The 19,911-nt window shown below is 38.6% G+C and overlaps 1 protein-coding gene across 1 annotated transcript in view; it reads right to left on the bottom strand.

Annotated features, from left to right (window-relative positions):
- Positions 1 to 19,911, bottom strand: part of LOC103206850 (N-deacetylase and N-sulfotransferase 3) — a 376,548-nt gene that overhangs the window by 32,525 nt on the left and 324,112 nt on the right. The window contains exons 10-11 of the mRNA XM_007952367.2: positions 15,038 to 15,208; positions 13,577 to 13,686 (exon numbers count right to left, since the gene is read on the bottom strand). Coding sequence (XP_007950558.1) covers positions 13,577 to 13,686; positions 15,038 to 15,208 — 281 coding nt within the window. The remainder of the gene's footprint in view (positions 1 to 13,576; positions 13,687 to 15,037; positions 15,209 to 19,911) is intronic.

Below are 19,911 nucleotides of genomic sequence, written 5' to 3'. Positions count from 1 at the left end.
CAACTCTCCACTCAAGGGCAAGTTTCAGAGTCTCCTTCTGTCATCTATTCATGAGGATGACATCCTTCTGTCATCCTTCTGCAAGGAAGCAGAGGCAGGAATCCAGGTAAGGGCAGGGACCCAGACCATGGCCCTCCCAGGTGGTGGGAAAGCAAAGAAAAAGTGTGTGTGGGGGGCAGGACAGAGTGAGGAAGCAGAGGCAGGGATCCAGGTAAGGCCAGGGACCTAGGCCACACATGTCCCTCCCAAGCAGCAGGAAAGAGGCAGCAATCTATGTAAGGGGAGGGTGGGGAGGGTGTAGAGGTTTTGGACAGCTAAGGGAGACAAACTTGTCTGTCAGTTTGTTCTGCTATGGTAGCGTGTTGCTGTGAGGCTTGAGGCTGTGCCACCAGTGTCTCAAATCCAGCGGGGTTGCACATGGTGCACAGGTTTCAACTGACTGAGACAGACTAGGAAGAGGAAGAAGGTTATCCACTTCTCAAAAAATTGGCCAGGGAAAACCTTATGAATAGCAGAGAAACACTGTCTGATACATTACTGTGCAACTACATGACCAAAGTAGGTGAGATAAAGTCTGGCCATTTTCCATTCCAAGGAGCACTCTACTCTGGCTGCACTTCTTCCAGGACAGATTTTTTTTTTTTTTTTTTTTTTCCGCAGCCTGTGGTATTTTCAGTACTTTTCACCAACACCACAATTCAAAAGCATCAACTCTTCTTTGTCTTCATTATTCATTGTCCAGCTTTCACATACATATAAGGTGACTGAAAATACCCTGGCATGGGTTAGGTGCACCTTAGTCTTCAAAGTGACATCTTTGCTCTTCAACACTTTAAAGGGTTCTTTTGCACCAGATGTGACTAGAGCAATGTGAAATCTAATTTCTTGACTAATGCTTCCAAGGATGTTGATTGTGGATCCAAGTAAAATGAAATCCCTGACAACTTCAATCTTTTTGCCATTTATCATGATGCTGCTTATTTGTCCAGTTGTGAGGATTTTCATTTTCTCTATGTTGAGGTTTAATCCATACTGCAGACTGTAGTCTTTAATCTTCATCAGTGAATACTTTAAGTCATCTTTACTTTCAACAAGCAAGGTTGTGTCATCTGCATATCACAGATTGTTAATGTGTCTTTTTCCAATCTTAATGTCGCGTTCTTTACATTTTCTTAAAAATCAGGAAAGGCTTTTGTTGGGTCCTCAGTGAATATGTGTAATTGTAGCTTTAATGCATGGTTATCATCCAACTAATCTATGAATATACATGCTTGCATCATGTCCTTCCCTTCTTGCAGTTAATTCTCTGGGTTTGGGGCTTGTGTAACCCCTAGTTGCCCAGCTATTTTATTTTTTTAAAACTTTTTATTGTTATTTGGGTGAAAGTTTACAGATCAAATAAGTTTTCCATTCAATAATTCACACACATTTTGTTTTGTGTAATTGATTACAATCACCTTAATGTAACATCACTCCTCCCACTTCCACCCTATATTTCTCATTCCAGTCTTCCTTCTCTCTTAATCAGTCCTGCCTTCTGAACTTTGTCCTTAAGCAAACACTACCCTTTTGATCTCAAATGGTTAATTGTTTTAAGGAGTCTGTATCTTCCTAGAATTATTGATCTCCTTGTAGCCATGTCTATTGTTTAGGCAGTCTTTGTTTATGCAGCTAACCTTATAGCATTTATGGACATACCCCTACGAAAAGAATGCAGACTTAGATCTCTGCCTCTGTACCTACTGCTTTGAGTATTAGAGGCAATGAAGGATTAATCTCACCTTACTTATGCAAGGGTCATTTCTCATCGCTATTAAAGCAATGTGTGAAATCAGAATACAACATGGTATGTCTTCATCTTGTTTATATCCATGTTCGAATAAGTAAAGCAACTGAATTAATTAGTGTCATACTTTGAAGTACAAGATCATAAATAAAGACTTAATATTTAAATAATGTGTACATGAAGGCCTGGAAGCACTAATAAAACCAATTTCTGGAGTCTGCTATTGATGTAGTAATTACCATTAACATTTTGCTATTAGCAACTTCCACAATTTAAATCCAACTCATTTATAAGGTATTCAAATGATAAAATCTAAGAATCCAAACCAGTTATTATTTTTTTGTTAATGCACCACACAATAGATACAAAACTGGAGCATACATATAACTTAAGTTAAAGTGAAGGTCTTTTGAGAAAATGTTTTTCTAAGAAACATGCACATGTTATGAATCAAAAGAAAAATTGCTTTTTTTGTCATCTCTGCTGATTGATTCAATGTTGTGCAGTGGGGTGTTGTGCCAGGCTTTACTGAGGAAACAAAGTTGTTTGTATGTGTGTGTGTGTGTGTGAGTGAGTGTAGCTGACATCCAGGCGCTAATGTACATTAGGCAGGCATTTATGTACATTAGCTCATGGGCACTGATGTCTGTCTGCATGAGGTTGAAAGGGAGAGGAAGGTGGAAAAGGAGATCATGTCTGTTTTCTATGTTGGGTCAGCTAGAGAGAACAGTCCCAGACAGAAAGTGAAAGGACTATTGTTGATGAAACAACTTGTGAGTTTGAGGACATAAGCAAAGCTATCTGAAGCCCAACTGAAAAACCTAACAGAAGTTGGACAAAGATCTCTTTCTACCTATTTATTTACACAGCAGCAGTGTCCCTCCAAATACATCTGCCCCATGAAGAACACAGGTTTGAACTGTGTGGATCTACTTATAGATATACTTTTTTTTTTTTAAGAAAACAATATGGATCTTGGAGAAATTTGAGACCTAATAGACACCACACCAGAAGAATTAACAGCAGATGATTTGATGGAGATGAGTGCTTCTGAACCGGTGCCAGATGATGAGGAAACAGACATAGAAGAAGGAATGCCAGAAAACAAATTAGATAGTCTGGCAGAAGGGTTCCAGACTGCTTTTGTCTTCTTTTATGACATGGACTCTTCTACGATGTAAGCACTGAAACTAAAGCACATGGTGGAAAAAGCATTGACACCATATGGAAACATATTTAGAGAAAGGAAAAGGAAAAAGTCAGACAGAAATTACAATATATTTCTGTAAAGTAACAATGAGTGTCCCTGCCTCTTCTGCCTCCCCTTCCACTTCCTCCACCTTTTCCTCCTCTGCCACCCTCAAGACAGCATGACTAATCCTTCCTTTTCCTCCTCCTCCTCAGCCTACTTAACTTGAATGCACAGAGGATGAAGATCTTTATGATGATCCACTTTCACTTAGTGAGTAATAAATAATCATCATTCCATAAAGTTAATAAACTTATCTGTTGTATATGTATATGTCTTCATGTGAAATCTAACACTATTTGGCAAGAATTATGTTAATCGACTTAATGTCATCAGTAAAGCTTCTGGTCAACAGTAAGCTATTAGTAGTTAGGTTTTGAGGGAGTCAAAAGTCATACACGGATTTCTGACTACACAGGAGGATGGTGCCACTAACCTCCACATTGTTCAATGGTCAATTATAAAAAAATATCTTTATGTATCACTGGTGTCTGGTGGAATAGCAAGGAAACAACCTTCTTACATAGGCACTGGCAGCAGTGACCATGGCTCAGCATTTCTATTAAAGTTTGTAGACAATAAGCATGTAGGAAAAATTTCATTTGTTGTTTAGTATCTTTATCTCTACCCTGTCCTGGAGGTAGGGATTTTTCCTACTTGAATGCACAGACTCATGCACAAAATAGTCATTCAATAAAACTTTGTTAATGTGGGTTTTAAGCTTGTGAGGAGTATCATCTGGGAACAGCTAGAAATAGCTGGAAGAGATTTGTAGAGAAGGACACTAAGATACCCAGTGATTCACCTTCAGACTGGTAACATTTCTATATTAACAAAAATATGACAATTCTACCCTTGGGCAGATAGATGAAGCTTAGGGAACATTCAGATTATATTTAGAAAGTTTGTTTGAAATGGCTTTAAATTGAAATATAATTTCCATGGAAGAATATTGCATATGTTGTTGTTGTTGTTGTTAGGTGCTGTTGTGTTGGCTCTAATGCATAGCTGTCCTACATATAACAGAATGAATTACTGCCTGGTCCTGTGCCATTCTCACAATATTTTCTATGCTTGAGCCCATCATGATAGCCACTGTGTCAATCCATCTCATTTAGGGTCTTCTCTTTTTCACTGACCCTCTACCAAGCATGATATCCTTTTCCAGGGACTGGTCCCTTCTGACAACATGACCAAAGTACGTGAGATGAAGTCAGGCCCTTCTTGTTTCTAAGGAGCATTCTGGCTGTACTTCTTCCAAGATAGATTTGTTCATTCTGCTGGGAGTCTGTGGTATTTTCAGTAGTCTTCAACACCAATTCAAATGCACCAATTCTTCTGTCTTCCTTATTCATAGTCCCGCTTTCACATGCATATGAGGCTATTGAAAATCCAGTGGCTCCAGTCAGGTGCACCTTAGTCTTCAAAGAGACACTTTTATTCTTTAACACTTTCAAGAGGTCTTTTGGAGTTGATTTACCCGGTGCAATAAGTTGTCTGATTTCTTGACTGCTGCTTCCATGGGCATTGATTGTGGATACAAGGAAAATGAAATCTCTGACAATTTCAGTCTTTTCTCCATTTATCGTGATGCTGCTAATTGGTCCAGTTGTATGGATTTTTTCTATTTTTCCTTATGTTGATGTGTAATTCATATGGAAGGCTGTAGTCTTTGGTCTTCAACAGTAAGGGCTTCAAGTCCTCTTCGCTTTCAGCAAGGAAGGTTGTGTCATCTGCATATTGCCGGTTGTTAATGAGTCCAATGTTGTTAATGAGTCCATCCAATGCTGATGCCACATTGTTCTTCATATGGTTCAGCTTCTTGGCTTATCTGCTCAGCATACAGATTGAATAAATATGGTGAAGGGATATAATCCTGACATACCCATTTCTTGATTTTAAACATTCACTACTCCCTTGATCTGTTCAAATGACTGCCTCTTGGTCTATGCAGTTTCCTCATGAGCAAAATTAAGTGTTCTGTAATCCCCATTCTTCACAATGCTATCCATAATTTGCCATGATCCACATAGTTCAATGCAATTGCATAGTCAATAAAACACAGGTGAACATCTTTCTGGTATTTTTTGCTTTCAGCCATGATCTATCTGATATCAGCAATGATATCCCTCATTCCATGTCCTCTCCTGAATTCAGCTTGAATTTTTGGCAGTTCCTTGTTAATATACTGCTGCCACCATTTTTGAATTATCTTTGGCAAAATTTTACTTGCATGTGATATTAATGATTTTGTTCCATTATTTTTGCATTCTGTTGGATCACCTTTCTTTGGAATGGGCACAAATATGGATCTCTTCCAGTTTGTTGGCCATGTAGTTGTCTTTGAAATTTTTTGCCATAAATGAGCAAATGCCTCCAGAGCTGCATCTGTTGGTGGAAACAACTCATGGGTGTTCCATCAATTCCTAGGGCTTTGTTTTTGACTGCTAACCAGAAGTCTGGTGGTTCAAACCTACCAGGTACTCTTCAGAAGGAAGATTGGGCAATCTACTTCCCTAGAGATACCACCTAGGAAACTCAAGGGGGGGGGGGGTTTGCTATGAGTTGGGATCGACTCGACAGCAGCGACTTTGTTATTTTTTTATTATTTTTTTCATCAAAACCTTCAGTGTAGCTTGGGTTTCTTCCTTAAATAAGGAAGATTTGATCATAAGCTATATCCTGAAATGGTTAAACATTGACCAATTCTTTTTTTGTACACTGACACTGTGTATTCCTTCCATCTTCTTTTGATGCTTTCTGCATCGTTTAAGATTTTGTCCATTGAATCCATCAATATTGCAACTCAAGTCTTAATTTTTTTTTTTTTCTTTCAGTTCTTTCCGCTTGAGAAATGCCTAGTGTGTTCTTCCCTTTTGGTTTTCTTATTGCAGTACTTTGCACATTTCATTATATCACTTTACTTTGTTTGCTTGAGCTGCCTTTTTAAACCCTCTGTTTATCTCTTTCATTTCATCATTTCTTCCATTTGCTTTAGCTACTCTCCGTTCAGGAGCAAGTCTCAGAGCGTCTTCTGACATCCCTTTTGGTCATTTTTTTTTCTCTTTTTTTAGAGTTTCATATTGCCTTTCCCTTCACCCAAATTCTGTTTCTTTTCTTCCTTTCTTGTCTTTTTAATGACCTTTTGCTTTCTTCATGTATGATGTTCTTGATGTCATCCCACAACTCATCTGGTCTTCAGTCATTTGTGTTCAAAACATCAAATCTATTTTTCAGATGGTCTCTAAATTAAGGTGTGATACATTCAAGGTCATATTTTGGCTCTCATGGAATTATCTTAATTTTCTTTAGCTTCCAGTTGAACATGCATATGAGTAATTGATGGTCAGCTCCTGGCTTTGTTCTGACTAATGATATTGAGCTTCTCCATCACCTCTTTCCACAGATGTAGTTGATTTTATTCCTATGCATTCCATCTGGTGAGGTTCATGTGCATAGTCACCATTTATTCTGTTGAAAGAAGGTATTTGCAATGAAAAAGTCATTGGTCTTGCAAATTCTATCATGAGATCTCCAGTGTTATTTCTTTCACTAAAGCCCTCTTTTCCATCTACCAATGCTGCTTCTTTGTTTCCATCTTTTGCATTCTAACCACTAATAATAATACATCTTGATTTCAATTTGGTCAATTTCAGACTGCAATAGTTGGTAAAAGTCTTCCATTTCTTCATCTTTTGTTTTTGTGGTTGTTGCATACATTTAAATAATGGTAATATTAACTGGTCTTCCTTGTAGATGTATGGATATTATCCTATGACAGCACTATACTTCAGGACAGATCTTGAAATGTTCATTTTGATGATGAAGACAATGTCAATTCTCTTCAATTTGTCATTCCTAGCATAGTAGAGCACGTTACTGACAGATTCAAAATGGGCAATACTAGTCCATTTCAGCTCACTAATACCTAGGATATTGATCTCTATGCAGTCCATTTCATTTTTGACTATTTGCAAGTTTTCTAGATTTATACTTCGTATATTCCACATTCTGATTATTAATGGATATTTTCAGCTATTTCTTCCCATTTTGAGTTGTGCCACATCAGCAAATGAAGGTCCAGAAAGCTGTACTCCATCCACATCATTAAGGGCAAATCTTTGAGGATGGAGCTCTTCCTCAGTCCTATTTTGACTTCCAACCTGAAGCATTCATCTTTTGGCACTACATCAGCCACTGTTTCACTGCTATTCATAATATTTTCCAGTAATATGTCAGATAGTGCTATTCATAAAGTTTTCAGTGGACAACATTTTTCAGAAATGGATGGCCATATTCTTCTTCTTGTCTGTCTTAGTCTGGAAGCTCCACTGCAGCCAGTCCACCATGAGTGACCTTGTTGGTATTTGAACTACTGGTGGCACAGCTTCCAGTATCCCAGCAACATGCAAGCTACCACAGTGTGAAAAACTGTCAGATGAGTGGTGGGAATTTCATATAATACAGGTAAATTTCAAAATCAAAACAATCATGTATTAATATCTGGCGACTTAAGAGCCTTTTTTTTTTTTTTTTGTATAATTCACATGTCATAACATTAATCAATTCCCAAACCAAACTCACTGCTGTTGAGTTGGATCCGACTCATAGCGACCCCTCCTTGGGTTTCTGAGGTGGTTGCTGGTGATTCAAACCCACCTGCCACTCCTCGGAAGGAGGATTGGGCAATCTACTTCCATAGTGACATTGCCTCAGAAACCCAAGGAGGGGTCACCATGAGTCAGATCTGACTCGACAGCAGTGAGTTTGTTTTTTGGTTTTATCACTAAGGAAGTAGATTACCCAACCTTCCTTCCAAGGGGTGGATGGTGGGTTTGAACCACCAGCCTTCTGGTTAGTAGTCAATGCCTTAGGCACTACGCCACCAGAGCTCCCAATTATCAGTGTACAATTTAACAATTTTTAGCAAATTTACATACTCGTATAATTATCACCGGGAGCTCTGGTAGCATAGTGGCTAAAGCACTTGACTGCTAACCAGAAGGCTGGCGGTTCAAACCCACCAGCCACTCCTCGGAAGGAAGGTTGGGCAATCCTACTTCCGTAGTGATACTGCCTCGGAAACCCAAGGAGGGGTCGCTATGAGTCGGGGCCGACTCGACGGCACATAACAACAACAACAACAATAATTATCACCAGAATCCAATTTTAAAACATTTCCCATTACTCTGAAAATCCCTTGAGCCCATTCCAGTTCATTCTAGGTGTCACCTCCAGCTTCTGGAAACCACTGATCTGCTTTCTGATGCTAACTTTACTTTTTTCTGGGCATCTCCTTTTTATTGTTGAGTGGTATCCCTTTGTATGGGTATACCAAATTTTATTAATCCTTTCACTGGTTGATAGACAGTTGTATTATGTCTAGTCTTTGGCTAAATAATGATGCTATGACCATTTACATATAAATCTTTATCAACACATGTTTTCATTTCTCTTGGAGTACATTCCTAGGATTGGGTTGTACAGTAAGCCTCTGTTAATTTTTAAGAAACTTCCAAACTGTTTTCCAATGTGGCTGTACATTTTACATTCCCAGTAGTTATATGAGAATTCCAGTTCTGCTACCTTCTTGCCAACATTTGATGTTGTTTGTCTTTTGGATTATAGCCATTCCAATGGGTATGCAGTAGTACCATAATGTGGTTTTAATTTGCATATCCACCCTGTGGCACTGTGGAAGAAAAGGTGGGCAATTAAGTCAAGGAAGCCCTATGGAGCAGTTCTACTCTGTAACACATGGAGTTACCATGAGTTAGAATTGACTTGACAACAACCCATGATGATTACACATCATGCAAAGTGATATTCAGTGTGTCTGGAAATAGATTATTTTCATAATAACGTCTGAGACAACTTAAAAAGCTCATGTGTAGTTTCAGGGTTTTTTTTTGAAGGAAGTACTTCCAGTTGATACACTATTCATTAGTAAAAAATTACAATAATGTTTTTCTCTGGTTCTAATATCTTGTGCCAATTTAGAATTTAGCAGTGTAGGCTCCAGAGCTAGACTGACTGAATTTCAATCCTTCCTCCTGAACTTACTTACTGAATGACTTTTGGCTTATTTTTAATCTGTCTCAGTGTTTTCATCTGAAAAACAATGAAGCTAATATTACCTACCACATAGTGTTATTTTGAGGCAACATATGTAAAATATTAGGAATATACAAAAGTATACTGATTTTGAAATGTTACAACCACTTATAAAAACAAATTCATCAAAAGAAACCGCAGTAGACAATTTTCTTCTCTTTCCTTTCTTAGCATTCCTAGGTGATCTTTCACAGGTCATCTGGGGAATCAATAGATTTTAGCAGATAATAGATACCATGGCTATTTATTGCTACTAAAAAATGTTCTAATATGGCACATTTTGACTCAAACTCATCTCAAGTGAGCTGGGAAAGAACCCTGAGAAATACATACTTGGTTACCTGTGGGTGTGATATTAAAGCAATTGAAATCCTTCTGAATTTGGAAGTAGTGTCAGTTCTTTACAACATAACTGAGCCTCATCCACCAAACAAAACCAAGCAACCAACCAAACCAATTACAACTCCAGTCAATCTCCGGCCTTCAAACTCTCATTGTCTATTTTGAGATTTACATAAATTAGCAGAATTCTTTGCTAAGCATTATTTTTTGTGTTTTTTCCCAAATGATCAGTATGTTTTAATACTATATCATTGGAAGGAAGATTGGGCAGTCTACTTCCGTAGAGCTACTGACTGAGAAACCCAAGGAGGGGTTGCTATGACTCAAGTTCGACTCAATGGCAGTCAACTACAGTAATGTCAGTGTATCAAGACTATTTACAATTTAGATGATGTTGAATTGGAATGGTAAAATGTTAATTTACATAAGTGAGTGAGAAAATTCCCTCATATAGAGTTTGAAGATTACACTGTTTATGTCAAATCAGATTCATACTCACTAAGAAAATCATATTTGTTCTCTTACATATGCACTAAATCATTTTAAATCCTGATGATGTTGTTATGTGCTGTTGAGTCAGCTTTACTCATCGTGGCCCTCTGTATAGTAGAATGAAATGTCACCTGGTCTTGAGCTATCTTCCCACTCATTGCTATCTCTGAGTTCAATGTTGCAGCCACTGTGAAATAATGATATTACTAAGTCATTTTTAGGACATCACAGACTAACTATTAACTTTGTATGAAATTCTGAAATCTTGAACACTTTCTTTAGAGATTGTGCAAAAGAATAAACAACACTTTACAATGGAAGCTTATTGCTCTTTTTCTTGAAAATAATTTTGACATTGGAATTTGCTATATTGAAGATAACTAGTTTAGGAAGCTCTTAAATTTGAGAATTCTTTCATGCCAAGATTGTATAGTAAAACTTTTGTATAGACTTAATTTCATCTATTCATTCTACTGTGTGCAAAGCACTGGATTTATGTGCTGAGTTAAGAATTCATATATATTGGCAGCTCAGTACATTCTTAGAGGACTTATTAAACTTTTTTTTTCTTCTTTTGTACCAAAGTGGTAGTCTTCCCTGTCACTAGCAGATAAATCAATAGGCAATATCAAAGTACACAGGATCTCTTGCCAACTGGTATAGATGGCATTTCTGAGAACATAAATTTCTGAACCCCTAGTCATCCCTACCATTTTCAAAGTGTAAGAGAAAAAACTATCAAAACAGTTATGGAAAAAAAAAACCCAAAAACCAAAAAAAAAACAAAAAAACCAACCAAACTCACTGCTGTCAAGTCGGATCTGACTCATAGCAAGCCCTCCTTGGGTTTCTGAGGCAGTATCAGTATGGAAGTAGATTGCCCAACCTTCCTTCTGAGGAGTAGCTAGTGGGTTTGAACCACCAGCCTTCTGGTTAACAGTCAAATGCCTTAGGCACTGTGCCACCAGACCTCCCATAGAAACAGTTACTCCATCCGTGACAGCACGTTCAGATAAACAACCACAGAGGGCATGAGGTGAAGGAGGAACAATTTAGACCCAAGACAATCACATGAAACTTCCAAATATTCTACAACCAGGTGCACTGCTGGTTTTTATAAGGTATGTCAGGCCAACTGATGACTGACAAGAAAATATAAAAAGAATCTGAGTAGAAGTACATTATCTCTGTCAGCAGGGTGAGGCCTTGGGCAACCCTGCTAGACTGGAAACTGTGGTTTCAAGGACTACACATATCTTATCTTGCCACTTCACCCACTGAGCCTCCAACCAGGTTAAAGAATCATATAATGGGTAATTTTAGTCAGGTGCAAAGTGACCCATGGTTCTTTGTATACAGTACATTGCTTTGATATTAATTCTCTGAAGTTTAACATTGCCTTTTCTTGGTTGTGGAGATGAATAAAAAGCTTGCTGCTGAGCTGGATGCAGAGGGGACAAATACACAGCATGCAAGTCAAGGACCATGCCATAAAGAAAAAGGAGATTATGTCTTTACAGAATACGATACTTTCTTCTGAAATACAATGCTTTGCTAGATACTCTATAAAAAAGACCCAAAGATAAGCCAACAGAAATAGAAAACTGTTTAGAAAACAAAAGCTTTTATTTTTTTTCCCCCCTAAAAGATGCTTAAAAATATATAAAGCAGAAGGTAGACTTGAATTTCTAACTACAATCTAAAATCACTCAGTTTTCTTTAAGGTCAGGCTGAATGTTAAATACCTAAGGCTGGTGTCTGTGTTGGTACTTGAATCTTAAGCTGTTAACTTATTTGTAATATAGAAAAGACATAGATCAGAGGTTAATAGTAACAACAAAGTAAATGACTCTTGGAACAGAAGCTCAAAACTCCAGAGTTTCACCTACTTCTTTGTCCTCCAAACCAAAAGTCTCTCTTACATGTGTCTCCTCATATAGTTTATATAAGATATAAGCTGTTTATGTTTTCTTGCCAAACATTTTACTGCAAGGGATGCTGAAATTAAAGGAAACCTGCTTCTCACTTCCTGTACTGATATAGGAATATTCATTATCTACAGAATGGTGGTTTATACTGAGAAATATAATGGAAAATTATATAACAGAGTCTTTTGTAGGCTTCGTCTATGAGCCTAAAATAATGAAAATAAATATAGAGGAAGATCCATCCAAGTCAGTAGCTTTGAGCTGGTCGATGTATGGACCATAGAAACAAACACAACTCTCATAAATGTGACTGTCAGGCATTATAAATGGACAAGGAAAAATGGAGAACTTAGATACTAAATAAAACCCAGTGCCAAGACTAGGGTGAGACAGGAGACACAAAATTTAAGTAAGTGATTACATGCGGGCAGTTACATATGCCTGAGAGTGAATGCCTCCTTCAATTTTGAATCCCAGTGCCTCTCCCTTTACCCTAGTTCTGGCTCTGTTGTGGTTGTTGTTGTTATGTGCCATCGAGTCAGACCTGACACATAGCGACTCTTCCTTGGGTTTCTGAGGTGGTATCACTACGGAAAGTAGATTGCCCAACCTTCCTTCCGAGGAGTGGCTGGTGGGTTTGAACTGCCAGCCTTCTGGTTAGCAGTCAAATGCCTTAGTCACTATGCTACCAGAGCTCAATATTTAAGAAAATCAGAAGGAACTAGCAAAAGAATAACAAACAAGCCCTGTAACTGCTGAGCCCTCTGAAGGAGAACTAATCTATGGCTGACAAGTCAATTCCGACTCATAGTGACCTTTTAGGGCAAAGTAGAACTTCCCTATAGAGTTTTCAAGGCTGTCAATCTTTACAGAAGCAAACTGCCTCATCCTTCTGCCATGGAGCAGCTGGTGGGTTCAAACTGCTTACCTTTTAGTTAGCAACCAAATGCTTTAACCACTACACTGAGAGGTGACAGTAATAATAGTAGCAATACTACTCTCTGCCTAGCCAGTCACCTTTTGGGCAATTTCTTGCTATATGATGTTATTTCTGGAATTGCACAGTGGAGAAAGGAGTTGGCTCATAAACTACCTAACCTTTATATTTACAAAAGGCCTTAATACTTACTGTCTTATAGGTAGGCTCAGTCACTACCAACTTATATTTCAAGTAGCCTCTTCTAGGGTTCATTGTTGTTTTAGGATTACAACTGTTTTGTTTTCCTAATTTCCTTCCAAGGAAATCTTTGCAATCTGGTATTATGAAATGGGTCAAGGGCATATTTAGCCATCAGCAGAGGATTTATTACATTTCTTTGTCATACTATTGAAACATTCTTTCCCAAGTGCTTAATGTCAAACTGGAAAATAATCAGTATGTAAGGAAATAGGTGGGATCCCTGCTGGTGCAATGGTTAACTGGCTTCTAACAGAAAGGCTGGTGATTTGTCTCCGTGGGAGAAAAACCTTTTCTGCCTAGGAAATCTTATGGGGGTAGTTCTACTCTCTCACATGGGTTTGCTATGAGACAAAAAATGAACTCAATGGTGCCTAATAACAACCATAAGAAAATAGCTACCTTGACAACTGCATCATTAAACTACAATTTCTTTAAAATCAGTTCTCTGTTGACACGTCTATCAATTAATTAGAAAATGAACTTACGTTAAAGCTTCAGAGTAATTATAATGAGGAGACACTCCCAGAAACTTCTGTACTTCATCCATCACTGTAGCTGGATCAGTTCTTAGCTGTTGCCCATCAATAATTAGCAACTAAATTACAAAAGAAATAAACAAAAATAGACAATGCATGTTAACTGTACAATGAAAAATTTCTACACTCTGAGCTTATTCAAGGAGGGACAGGGTCCTGAAGGGATTTATATACATTGCTGTTAGACTTAACCAGGTCATCCTCATTAATGACCTGGAACAAGAAATAAGTCACCTCAATTAAATGCATTCATGTTTTGTAATCTGAGAAGTACTGCAGGCACTGTGAAAACAAAGAAGCCATTGGAGGGGGCCAAGACAGCTTAGAAATGTGACTACAAAAATTACAAGTGGGAACCAAGATTAAAAACAAACCAAATAATGATTCCATCATTCAAGCCAGAAAGGAGTGCATAAGACCAGATGTAATGAGAGGAGGACACATTATTCTTCACATTTCCTTTCAAGAGTGGCCCAGTAACATTGAAAGAAGTGCTCTGATGATCTCCTTGGAGAAGAATACAAGACTTTCAGAGAACCTGAGTGAGGACAGAAGTTCAACAGACTAAGGGGAAGCACTGACTTAATACTCTGATGAGGGAGAGGAGTGGTTCTACAAGATAAAGTGACAGGGGACCATAATGGAAAGCCACAAGTCCTGCAATGTAACCCTTTCCCATACCTTTCCCTAAAACAGTACTCCATTTAGTCTAGGTCAGCACTGTCCAGTTCTGTGGTGACAGATATGTTATACACTTGCTCTGTCTAATATGTGGTCATTGAGCATTTGAAATGTGACTGAAGTGACAGAGGAACAACATTTTTAATTTTATTTAGCTTTAAAATAAATTTAAGTACCCATTTGTGGTAGCTATCATATTCAACAGTGCGATTCTAGGCAAACACACATATACTGCATTTGTTGTACTTGGTTTGCTTGTGAAATTCTCTATAAGGGCTGATTTTATAACCTAGGTTGATGCCTGGCAAAACAGAGGAACAAGGAAGCCAAGAGAAACATAGGACTTAGGAAAATGGAACAAGGTGGTTTGAAAGGAAAATAATGGCACTTAATTGAGCAAAACAAGATTTGTCTTGTTTAGTTAAGAGGTTCTCAATCTTTCTTCTCAGAATAAGAATAAGGGCTCTAAAACTTCTGAAGCATTTCACAATCAGGAAAGCTATGTACTAGAAAATAAAGCAAGGAGAATTATCCTGAAATACTCTTAGAAAGAAAGGAAACAGCTTTTCTACCTCTATTTATCTATTATTCTTTGTTGTACTCTCATTATTTACAACAAAAGAGTAAAAGCTTGTAACATTGTAATGACTAAAAACTTCCTCTATCCTAGAGGCAAAGTCATCAGCTTAATGAGAGTATAACATAGTATAAATTTTTATTGCTCAGTACCTGAAAGGGGGGGAAATAAACAAGCCATCTCTCGATGTGGCTGGCATACCACCCGGGGACCAAACATCTCTTCTGCAAGGCTCTAAGCTCGGAGGGTGCATGGGGACCAGCTGAGATTACTTCGTAGAAGCTGAACTTCAGAGCTGCAGGGTCTTCATGTGATCGCTGATGCTATGATGAAAATAAGAATAATTAAACTAACTGGAATCATAGGCATAAATAATTAAAAATCAATCTTTGCAACAAGTCTTAAAGCTAAAGGAAGGAGCATCTCACTGGTGGAGAGTTATTTGTTTTGTGGTTAATAAAAGATGAAAATGTTTGGTTCGAGCATCAGGATTGGAAGTTATGACACAGATGAGATTATATTTTTGAGAATTTATTTTGTAGAGGCTGAATTCTTAATAGATAGGATTTTTTTGTCACCAACTTTTTGGAGTCAGTTTCCTTAGTGTATGTATTTTATTCTAGAAGTAAACTTTTGAACCTGGATTAATACCTCCTTTTCAGTCCATACACAACTCATTTATTAAACCCAGTGCCTATCCATAATGCACAAAACACTCTACTAGTTTTTCCAAATAGTTTTGCTCCTTCTAGTAATGCAGTTTTAGATTAGAAAAGCTCTATTGGCTACTTTAAATGGAAAAAAAATACCGAAAACTCTGACATGTACATTATCTGAAATTCACAGCTTTTATCATATATTACCTAGCATCTAAAAGCCAATATTATCTTATCTAATGGTGACCTTTGTGGTGAATCAGAACCATTTATTGTGCAGAAAATGCAGAAAGCAGCAATCCAAACAGGAAAGTGTTTTATAATGGCTCAGGCTCAGGCCCATGGATTTGAGGAAAGCACCTTTTCCGTAAATTGACCAATAAATACTCAGGCTTAGTGTTGGGTTTGTGGATGTTCATCACATCTAGTTGAATAGCAAGTCTGCTCCAATTGGGATTCAAATTAGTGTACTGCAAACTCTACTGGACTTTGTTAAGGCCTGCATTTTGCCACTGTGGAGTAATATATTTGCAATATTTAGGATGTTTTGTTAGCTTGCAGCCCTGAGAATTTCTTTCTCAGTAAATTCTCAATTTTTCAAGGAGTAAATGGTTGCCGAGCTCCAATTTTCTACTTTCCGTTTGAGTCAATTAAGGCTTATTTCTCTTTTCTCCAGATACTTGGTACAAAGAAGTGAAAGGCTCAAAATCAAATCAGTCAGTTTGCAATTACTGGATATTTTGATTTTAAAAATATGGTTCTAGGAGTTTAGCATGAATGATTAGCACGGAGTTGTGGATTTTCATGCGTTTTTCAGTCCCTGCTATGCAGATTATCAATTACCTATTTAAGATTCCATCTACTTCCTATGACCTTCCCCACTCTGTCCCAGCCTCGAAGCCTTCCCTTACAATCTCTGCCTCCTCTTGTGAGCCTGGAAAACTGCTTCTGTTAAAGAAGAAAAGGAGCCAGTGCAGAAAAACCTTATTCTCTGAAATCATAGGTTGTCAGCAACTTTGTTGTTGGAAATATCGAGTAAATATCAGTGAAAATGGAGCATCTCCACTTTTGCCTGAAGGATCTGAACCATATGGATCACTTTAACAGGGAAAGCAGCCTTGATTCCCAGCCAGGTGCAGAGTTTCAGATAAGGGGTTTATGGATACAACATTCTGTGTTTTATCTGAACTTCATAGTTTCTAAGGAACTAGGACCCTTAGCCTGCTTTTCAGCCCCCACCTGCTGATAACTCCTTTTCATACTGCCCTGCTTCATCCCTCTCAACACATCCCTTCATTTTGGTTCTTACCTAAATTTCTCCTCTCACAGATCCTACAATAATCCCATCTCTTACCTTCTTGAGGAAAATGACATAGTTCCTCTGGGCTCTCTTGCCACAGCCCGTTAATAAACCTAAATTGTCCTGAGATTTATCATTGGTTCTCTTTATCAGATGGACTTTCTCACTCTGAACTCCCATAGCACACTGCCTGTAGCTCATGTGTCATTTATTACTTTCTAACTTATGTGTTGGTTATTTATACATATTTCCCCAAAAGTAGCACCCACATTTGAAAGTAGTATCCACATTCAATTTATTTCAGAACAATACTTTTTACACCAAAAGCTAGTTGCCATCGAGTATATTTCAACTCATAGGGACTCCATTTATGCACAGTAGAACTGTGCTCCATAGAGATTTCAGTGGCTGATCTTTGTGAAGTAGATCACCAGGCCTTTCTTTCAAGGCATCTGTGGTAGTTAAGGTTATATGTCATCTTGGCTGGGCCGTGATTTTGAGTGGTTTAACAGTTGTGATGCAGTTTTTCCCCATGATGTGACTGGATGTGGTATAATCACCTCCAGGGTGGAATCTGCTGTGAGCACCTGATTAGTTGAAGGGAAGTTGCCTTCGGGGCTTGCTTCCAGTGTGTATGGAAAAGCGTTGGGAAAGTCTCTGGCTATTTGTTCACTTTGGATCCTGCATTTGGCCATCATCATCTCCAGTTCTTGGACTTGAACCAGTGGCTTGGCGTATTGCCTGCCTATCTTCGGATTGTTGCCTTTGCAGCCTGTGAAACAACAATCTGATATTTTTCCTGCCCATTTTGGATTCATCAGCCTCAGCAACCAGCAGCCTGCTATACTGCCTGCCAATCTTGAGTTTGTGAGGCCCTGTACCTGCGTAAGTCAGGAGAAGCCCCCAGCTTGATGTTTGATCCACGGATTTGGGACTTGCCAGCCACTGAAATTGCATGAGCCATTCCCTTGAGATAAATTTCTCTCTCATTACAGATAAATTTCTATAGCGTGCGTGGAGGCAGGCTGTGGTAAGCCAGCCCCAAAAGCAGCAGAAGGGGAGAGTTTGTGTGCATGGAGGCAGGGCAGGTAAGCAATCAGGCCAGGGCAGACCAGCAAATGAGTAGAGCAGCTTGAAACAGCTAAGGGAGACAAACTTGTCTGTCAGTTTGTTGTGCTGTGGTAGCTTGAGTGTTGCTGTGAAGCTGGAGGCTATGCCACCAGTGTTTCAAAAGCCAGCAGATTATTCATGGTGGATGGTTTCAGCGGAGTTTCCAGACTAAGACAGACTTAGAAGAAGGAAGAAATCATCCACTTCTCAAAGAATTAGCCTTATGTGAAAACCTTATGAATAGTAGTGTGTTAGACTGTAGAGAAACAAAACCAGTAAAACTTATGTGTGTGTGTGTGTGTGTGTGTATATATAAATTTATCTTAGGAAAATGGCTCACACACTTATAGAAGCTAGCAAGTCCAAAGTTCTTGGATCAAACATCAAGCTGGAGGCTTTTTCCCAGCTCTTGCAGCTGCAGGGGCTGAGGAGCTCAAGGCTGGCAGACAGTATACTGGCTGCTGACTCCAAAGAATGATGAATCCAAGTTCTCCACACTGAATAGTGGATTGTTTGCTCACAGACAGTTGTAGGCAGCACAACAGAATCCCGATCCACAGAAGAATATATCTTTTCTCAGGATGTCCATAAATATACTGGAAGCAGGCTACACCCCTAGGGAAACTCCCTTTCAATGGATTGGCTGCTCAAAACATATTCATCTGATTCCATCATGGGAATAACCACATCACAACTGCTTAAACCACACAGAATTGTGGTCCAGCTAAGTTGATACACAGTTCCAACTATCACATGCAGTGAAACACTGTCTGATATATTACTGGAAAACTGTGTGGATAGCCCTGAAATATTGTGTGATATAGTGCTGGAAGATGAGTCCCTCAGGTCAGAAGGCACTCAAAATAGGACTGGAGAAGAGCTGCCTCTTCAGAGTAGAGCTGACCTTAATGATGTGAATAGAGTGATGCTTTCAGGACCCCCATTCATGTGCCACGTGAGATGTGGCATGTCTCAAGATGAGAAGAAATAGCTGTAAATATCCATTAATAATTGGAACATACAATGTATGAAGTATGAATCTAGGAAATTGGAAGTTGTCAAAAATGAAATGGAATGCATAAAGATCGATACCTTAGGCATTAGTGAGCTGAAATGGACTGGTTTTGGCCATTTTTATCAGATAATCATATGATCTACTATGCTGGGAATGAAAATTGAAGAGAAATGGTGTGGCATTCATCATCACAAAGAATGTATCAAGATCTATCCTGAAGTACAATGCTGTCAGGGATAGGATAATATCCATATGCCTACCAGGAAGATCAGTTAATACCACTATTATTCAAATTTACACAACAATCACCAAAGCCAAAGATGAGGAAATTGAAGATCTTTATCAACTTCATCAGTCTGAAATTGACTGAACATGTAATCAAGGTGTGTTGATTATCACTGGTGATTGGAATGCAAAAGTTGCAAACAAAGAAGAATCACCAGTATTTGGGGTCAGACACAACTTGACAGCATGAAACAACAACAACAGCAATCCAGACTATGGTATTTTCAATTGCCTTTTATGCATGTGAGAGCTGGACAATGAATAAGGAAGACTGAGGAAGAGTTGATGCCTTTGAGTTGTGATGTTGGCGAAGAATGCTGAAAGTACCGTGGACTGCTAAAAGAACTAACAAATCAGTCCTGGAAAAAGTGCAGCTGGAATGCTCCTTGGAAGTGAGAATGGCCAGACTTTGTCTCACCTACTTGGTCATGTTGTCAGAAGGGAGCATTCCCTGGATAAGGATATCATGCTTGGTGAAGTGGAGGGTCAACAAAAGATGGGATGGATTGACATGGTGGCTGCCTTGATGGATTCAGGTACAGTAGGGATCATGAGGGTGGTGCAGGACTGGGCAGTCTTTCATTCTGTTGTACATGAGGTGGCTATGAGTCAGAGATGACTTGATCACACATAACAACAATATATATACATACATACACA

This window comes from Orycteropus afer, unplaced genomic scaffold (genome assembly GCF_000298275.1).
Source record: "Orycteropus afer afer isolate SDZICR_OR568_19922 unplaced genomic scaffold, OryAfe1.0 scaffold00332, whole genome shotgun sequence".
In the NCBI taxonomy this organism is placed as follows: Eukaryota; Metazoa; Chordata; class Mammalia; order Tubulidentata; family Orycteropodidae; genus Orycteropus; species Orycteropus afer.
The sequence above is the reverse complement of the archived record's forward strand: the minus strand, read 5'-3'. Positions and strand labels throughout refer to the sequence as shown.